The sequence below is a fragment of the Cyprinus carpio genome, chromosome A1, assembly GCF_018340385.1.
Source record: "Cyprinus carpio isolate SPL01 chromosome A1, ASM1834038v1, whole genome shotgun sequence".
Lineage (NCBI taxonomy): Eukaryota > Metazoa > Chordata > Actinopteri > Cypriniformes > Cyprinidae > Cyprinus > Cyprinus carpio.
This window is the reverse complement of record NC_056572.1, coordinates 27,422,839-27,430,877: the sequence shown is the minus strand read 5'-3', so window position 1 is coordinate 27,430,877 and position 8,039 is coordinate 27,422,839. Positions and strand designations below refer to the sequence as shown.

At 36.6% G+C, this 8,039-nt stretch overlaps 1 protein-coding gene across 1 annotated transcript; it reads right to left on the bottom strand.

The window, feature by feature from the left end:
- Positions 1 to 7,920, bottom strand: LOC109101301 (sodium/hydrogen exchanger 9B2-like). The gene is made up of 12 exons (XM_042758585.1): positions 7,403 to 7,920; positions 6,354 to 6,567; positions 5,908 to 6,078; positions 5,478 to 5,620; positions 5,123 to 5,250; positions 4,869 to 5,044; positions 4,067 to 4,173; positions 3,800 to 3,949; positions 3,416 to 3,524; positions 3,169 to 3,314; positions 2,913 to 3,016; positions 1 to 115 (listed from the first exon to the last, which is right to left on the bottom strand). The coding sequence occupies exons 1-12, from the start codon at positions 7,472 to 7,474 to the stop codon at positions 1 to 3; spliced, it is 1,635 nt and encodes a 544-aa protein (XP_042614519.1). The 5' UTR covers positions 7,475 to 7,920.
- Between the last annotated feature and the right edge of the window lie 119 nt (positions 7,921 to 8,039).

Here is an 8,039-nt window from a genome sequence, read left to right as displayed (position 1 = left end):
TCAGCAGTCTTCGATGTGGGGGCTGTCACTTCCCAGATGCATTCCAGAAAACATCACAGGGCACTCTCGTATGTCACCGGGGTCCCCGATGTAGATAAAGCACCTTGACTGACAGCTACAATTCAGAAAAAGACAAGTAACACAAACACCATAAAATTTATTTAAAAAAATATAAAAAATGTTTTTGTATTTTGAATATTTTGGGGGGTTTTAGTTTCTTTTTTTATCTATTTATACTATTTATGAACAGAGCATATAAAAAGATGTACAGTAGGCTAGTTATAAGATGGGTTCATTTCAGATTTTCACATATTAGCAATTGCAATAGCCAACATTGTGCAAAACAATAAAGCAAAACACAGAGTAAACAGGACAAAGGGTGAACTGCCAGCATGCAAATTCACCAAGCTATGGTGATGCATTTCCACATGTGCATCTCATGTTGCATGTTTATCAGAATAGATTGGCTGTTATCCATACATTTTTGGTGGCAAGACACTTGCAGAAATCTACTTCAATATTTTTTGCACAGTGCAGTTTAAATCTGGCCCTTAACGCTGCTTCAAGCATACCACACAAATAGCATTTCTCATGTAAGAGCGACTAATGTTCATGTTGCTAAGCTAACGACTAATGCTGTAAGAAAGAGATTCATTGCATACATACAGTATACATACATGTATATGTATATATACAAATTTGTAAGATTTTTTTTGTATATTTGCATATTTTAACATATTTAGTAAAATGTAATTTATTCCTGCAACAGCAAAACTGAATCCAGTGTTCTAATAAATTTATTTTAAATATAATATTTAAATATTACAAATTATATTTAATATTACAATAATATCATATATATTTAATAATAGTACTGTATTTTTATATTTAAATTTCATTTGCTATACATACAGGTGCATCTCAATAAATTAGAATGTTGTGGAAAAGTTCATTTCAGTAATTCAACTCAAATTGTGAAACTCGTGTATTAAATAAATTCAATGCACACAGACTGAAGTAGTTTAAGTCTTTGGTTCTTTTAATTGTGATGATTTTGGCTCACATTTAACAAAAACCCACCATTCTCAACAAATTAGAATACTTCATAAGACCAATAAAAAAATATTTTTAGTGAATTGTTGGCCTTCTGGAAAGTATGTTCATTTACTGTACATGTACTCAATACTTGGTAGGGGCCCCTTTTGCTTTAATTACTGCCTCAATTCGGTGTGGTATGTTCGAGGAGGTATGGAAGCCCAGGTTTCTTTGACAGTGGCCTTCAACTCATCTGCATTTTTTGGTCTCTTGTTTCTCATTTTCCACTTGACAATACCCCACAGATTCTCTCTGGGGTTCAGGTCTGGTGAGTTTGCTGGCCAGTCAAGCACACCAACACCATGGTCATTTAACCAACTTTTGGAGCTTTTGGCAGTGTGGGCAGGTGCCAAATCGTGATGGAAAATGAAATCCTGCATCTTCAAAAAGCTGGTCAGCAGAAGGAAGCATGAAGTGCTCCAAAATTTCTTGGTAAATGAGTGCAGTGACTTTGGTTTTCAAAAAAACACAATGGACCAACACCAACAGATGACATTGCACCCCAAATCATGGAAACTGTGGAAACTTAACACTGGACTTCTAGCACCTTGGGCTATGAGCTTCTCCACCCTTCCTCCAGACTCTAGGACCTTGGTTTCTAAATGAAATACAAAACTTGCTCTCATCTGAAAAGAGGACTTTGGACCACTGGGCAACAGTCCAGTTCTTCTCCTTAGCCCAGGTAAGACGCCTCTGACATTGTCTGTGGTTCAGGAGTGGCTTAACAAGAGGAATACGACAACTGTATCCAAATTCCTTGACATCTCTGTGTGTGGTGCTCTTGATGCCTTGACCCCAGCCTCAGTCCATTTCTTGTGAAGTTCACTCAAATTCTTGAATTGATTTTGCTTGACAATCCTCATAAGGCTGTGGTTCTCTCAGTTGGTTGTGCATCTTTTTCTTCAACAACTTTTTTCCTTCGACTCAACTTTCTGTTAACATGCTTGGATACAGCACTCTGTGAACAGCCAGCTTCTTTGGCAATGAATGTTTTTGTGTCTTAACCTCCTTGTGAAGGGTGTCAATGATTGTCTTCTGGACAGCTGGCAGATCAGCAGTCTTCCCCATGATTGTGTAGCCTAGTGAACCAAACTGAGAGACCATTTTGAAGGCTCAGGAAACCTTTGCAGGTGTTTTGAGTTGATTAACTGATTGGCATGTCACCATATTCTAATTTGTTGAGATAGTGAATTGATGGGTTTTTGTTAAATGTGAGCCAGAATCATCACAATTAAAAGAACCAGAGACTTAAACTACTTCAGTCTGTGTGTATTGAATTTATTTAATACACGAGTTTCACAATTTGAGTTGAATTACTGAAATAAATGAACTTTTCCACGACATTCTAATTTATTGAGATGCACCTGTATATTTTATATATAAATATTTATAATAGAACAACGCATTATTAACTATGACACAAACCTGTTTGCAGCAGGGACTACCAAGGATCGTCTAGCAGAAAGAGCACATGTAATTAAATAATTATTTAATAACAATGTGTGTTCTTAATATTTTATATTCTGACTATCTTATGAAAGCAATAAAGCACTTATTCCACCATGTCTCTTAGCTACACAATCTTGGATAAACGTATTTACTAGAACCACTAGGTCTTGGTTTGGCTAATATGCTCTAACCTTTATTTGTTTTAAATTGTTAAAAATCAATCAAATAATAAAAACATTTTTCAAAACATAATAATGTTTCCTGACCATTTTTATTTATTAAAATCAATTTATAAATAATAATTTTTTTTAATGAATATTTTTTTTTTTTGTCCATTTTTTGTTTTTGTCCAAGCTGTGACTTCATACCAAATGGACAGCACAGCCACAGTGAGGACGTCCATGGCGTACTTCTGCAGCTCAAGGTCATTCTTGGAGCGCGCCATGTCCAGAGCCGTGGAGCCTATGGCAGCCTGACACCAATCACATAGCATTCATAGGGATCTCATAAACATTTCATTTTTTGTCATTTAGCTCACACTTGTCTAAAATACCTAGAAGGACTGAGTAAAAGATAAAGGCACAGTAAAACAGAGGGTCTATTTGTTAGACTTGACAAGTATACCTGTACTGTTGCTTTAGGCATTTTGGGTATAGTGGTTAGAGTGTTTATGTTTTTGTTTTTAAGGTTAAAGCCGGCTCGCAGTACCACAACAAAAGTGATAAGCAGGCGTACCAGGAGTGCAATGAACAGGGCTGCGATACCAAGAACTGAGGACACATTACATTTGAGTAGATGAACTTGGCTCAATCGGCTATTTAACTGAAACATGACAACATAGAATTGTCAAACTTGGGAGTATGACACTCACACACAGTCGTGACCTCCAAAGATGTAACGATAACCTCAGCACCGATGAGACCAAAGAGAAGAGGCTGGAACACATGCCAAAACCTCTCCACCACCGCTTCCACTGGAGCCTGAAACACACATACACATTGAAATTAGACACGTGATCTGAAAAATGGGGAGAAAGATCTATTAGTACTGACACAGAGAAAAATAATGCATGTAAGGTTTGAGGTAAAACAAAATAATTTTGTTTTCTGATATACTCTTTTTAAAATTATACATTGATTTAACAATGTAAGTCTAAAATGTAGCCTTTGTAAAAATATAAACAAAAAAATAATAATTATGTAAACATTTAGTCATCTTGCACATCCCTAGTGTGTTAGGGAGGAGAGATTCAGACCTTAGCATTCCCCCAGCCTATTCCAGCCACAAACGTCAGCACCAGCGTACAGAGTCCTCCTGCGCCAGGAATCCCAGCCACGTTACAGCCAAACAAAGCAAACACGGCCAGCCCCAACAATAGAAAGGAACGTTTCAGCACGAGATTTCCCTGTGTTGTAAGATAAAAGACACAAATCATCAACAGCTATCAAAACTGTTACCCTGACAACATCAATTTTTGAATCTCAACATGTACTTCTCAATCATAATGTTGTAACTCACGTACCTGGTCTCTGCTGGGGAAGTAACGTAGAAAGTACCCTAAAGCCACACCAGTGGCAGCGCCACCTAATACTTCCAGTGGTCCCCTCAGCACATTTAACCACACGGTGCCTGCAGAGGGCGACAGAAAGGCCACTAATATAAAATGGGACCACGGACACCAAGGAAGTCCATAAAACCTGGAGAAAGAACCCTACAAAAAATCTAAAATTAAAAAAATAATAATAAATTCAAATACTTCTACAACTGCATATGTTAATATACAAAATATAATCATTCATATACATACACTATTAAAAGGGTGGTCTGGTTTTTAAGAGATTTTAATTGTGTGTATATATATATATATATATAGATAGAGAGAGAGAGAGAGAGAGAGAGAGAGAGAGAGAGAGATTTCTGAAGGATCATGTGACACTTAAGACTGCCAAATCATTATAGTTATTGTAAATTGTAATAATATTTCACAATATTGCAGTTTTTAATGTGTTTTTTGATTGAATAAAAAGCAGCCTTGGTAAACAGAGACATAAATTTTTAAAAGCAGCCTTGGTGAACATAAGAGACTTCAAAAACACTACCAAAAAATAAATAAATAATAAACTTCTGAAAAACGTAATTTAAAATACTTCTGAAAAACGTACTTTTTAGTTTAGTGTAGTGTGTATACAGCATATTGAATTCATATGTAAGCTGAATCCAGTGTCAGCTGACTTGGGGCCCATGTTGGCACTGATCTCTTATGTATTATTTTATTTTAGAAATATACTGTGTATTTGCTACCTTTTAGATATCTTTTGGCATACCTGTGGAAAAAGCTATACCCAAGCAAGTGGTGAAGCAGGTAATAGCAATGATGTCATCAACACTGCATGCTGCCATGAGAAGAGTAGGTATACCCTGCTCTAAACCATATCCTTCCTTATGCAGAAGCAGCATTGACGGAACCACAACAGCAGGAGAAACAGCCCCAAGAACAAACCTAGAGCAGAAAACGGCAGCAATTGGTAGCAGCAGACATTTCAGAAAGGTTCTTGTCTTATCAAAATCAGTGATTTACCCTAAAATAAAGCCCCAGACCCACGGAAGACCCAATATTAAATAGGAGACCACAGCCATAGTGGTTGCCTCGCAGGTGAGAGGGCACATGGACAAACGCAAACACACGGCTTTCAGCTTCTTCAGAGCCTGAAATACATATTAAAGCAATATATTAGGACAAAATCAATTTGAACAAATTATTCATACTTTACAATCTTCAGTTAAGTGAAAAACCTTTGTGAAATGAAACTGGATATCAACAAACAATATGGTGTTTGGCTGAAAGAGAATTCTATAGAGCATGAAGGCACATCCTCTCAGGTTAGCAGCAATGTTTTTGGTGTAACTCTCCAGGGGCCGGTGGGGTTTCATACCTTGCCGTCTAATTCCAGCCCAGCCTTGACCAGAATGACACCCAGTGCAATGTTCCTCAGAGAAGCAGACCATCTAACATCAATGTAAACTGCATCTGTCACCACAGGGATGTTTCTGAGGATAAACCCTGCCAGCAGCATGCCTGCGGACACACACAGAGAGAACTACAGAACTGAATAACGCAAACAGAACATTCATTACAGTTCTCACACTAACAATGAAACGGACCACTCTGAGAAAAAATGAAGAAATAACAGAGGCAGTTTATCCTTGAGATGTGAACTCGCCATGCTGACCAACAGAAAACTGCGCTGTGTGCAAGCGTTGCTTTATGAATCACTACATTATTAACAACAGACAACAACATTTTTTGCATGCAAAATTTCACTAATGTAACCACACCTTACTGTTTTCAGAAATTGCTCATACCAAGTAGTGGAGGTAAAGGTGGCACGTTCGGGAAGCGTATGCGTCCAAACAGCTTTCCCCCAGCTACAGAACAAATAAACAAGGTCACGATGCCAAAAAGGTTGCCGCCAGGAAGACATTCCTTCTCTGTAATGGACCACACAACCCCAAAGAGCACTGCAGCCATGGACACTATAAAGAGGACAATAACAAATAGATACTGTGTTCACAGGAATTAATTACATTTTAAAATATATTAGGATTTAAAAAAAAAAAAAAAACTAAATTAAATTGTAACAACATTTCATAATATTAATGTACTTTAGATCAAATAAATGCAGTCTTGGTGAGCAGAAGAGACTTCTTTGAAAACTTTTAAAAAATCTTACCAACCCCAAACATTTGAAAGGTAGTGTACATGTAATTTCTATCATCAGGTTTTGGAAGATCATTGCCCCTTTTCTAACCTTTGGTGATAATGGTAGCCAGCAGGCCTCTGGGTGGACACGGGCATAGTCTGCGCAGCCATGGGCAGCATTTGTACGGAGGGTCTGTGTTAGTACAAGCGTCAACTGAAGACACCAGTCGAGGGACATAAATGGTCTCTCCGGTCATACTCGGACTGGGGCTCTCTGAGCGCTTTGGAACCACCAGGACTGTCTGACTGACAGGAAGGTGATGCTGTTGGAGAAAAAGAAGAGTGAAGAAATGAGCAGTGATCTTTGCAGCAAAATCTAAATTTGCAAAGTGTTTTTTTTTTTTTAGTAGAGCATATAATACATAGTACTGTATGAAGCATGTCCATATGTCTAAGACTATACCTATTTGGATGTAAAGAAAGAAAGAAAGAAAAAGAAAGAAAGAAAGAAAGAAAGAAGGAAGGAAGAAAGAAAATTAAAAGAAAGATGTTATGTTCTTGAAGTCTCTTATGCTTTTCAAGGCTGCATTTATTTGATCAAAAATACAGTATAACCAATAACATTGTAAAATATTATTACAATTTAAAATAACATTAGAATAATTTCCAGAAGTGTCAGCTGGAAATTCAGTTTTGTCATCACAGAAATTACTTTGAAATGATAAATTAAATATATTAAAATAGAAAACAGTTATAAATTTCAACTAATCTACAAAAATAATCATTATTAGAATATAAAGAGCAATAATATAAAAATGATTTTGTTATCATATTGTAGCCTTCTAGAATTTGCAGAGATTATTATAGGCTATTAACGTTATGCAATGAGCAGCAGTAAACAGAAATTAAAAAAAAATAATTAATGAAGGGGTTTTTTTTGTATTAAATTAAAAAAGTGATATAGTCTTAGATCTCTCAGTGTATTTTCTTATACATATCTGAATGTACTACTGATCTATAAAGCATTGAAATGTTTGTTAATTTATAAATTAAGGTTATTATAAAGTGTTGAACCTAACATTATATAGAAACAATATTGAAATAATATAGAAAAAAAAAAAAACAGAATAAAGAGGGGAATTCTCACTAATAACCTACTTCAGCATGATTTCCCAAGGCGGAGGCTGCATCCTCAGTCCTCTGTGAGTGAGTGGAGTGGGCATCCTCCATGGCACTGAAGGTCTGCTCTATCCAAGCTCGAGTCTTCTAGCCATCGCACGTGCTCATAGCCAGCAACAGTCCATCTGTGTTGATATAAATCGCGATTACAGACTCTGACTATCGATGAACTTCAAAGAGGAAATAACACGAGTACTAGAAAAGAAACCGAATGGTTTATTCAACAGGTTAATCGGATTGTGACATGACTTAACGCGACGCCTGGGCCATATGGTGATTTATCAGAGTGAAGAGCGCGTGGCATATGGTCTCTGTTTGTAAGACTCACTGAATAGCATTACTGACATCACAGTGTTCTTAGTCCATGTATTCTTATTTACAGCATCGTCTATAGTAAAAGATTGATTTCCTTCATTGTTTCGTGACGACTGTCCTGGTATCTTTTTTTGTTTGTTTGTTTGTTTTTGTGATGATTATAGTTTTTGTTATGATAAATTAATTGGCCTACCTGACATGAAATGATGAAACAAACAATCGAGGCATTAATCTTTAATGCCATCATATCGCATGCGGAAGTATCTGTAAGTTCAACCATCTGCAAGTGGCTGAGCGACAT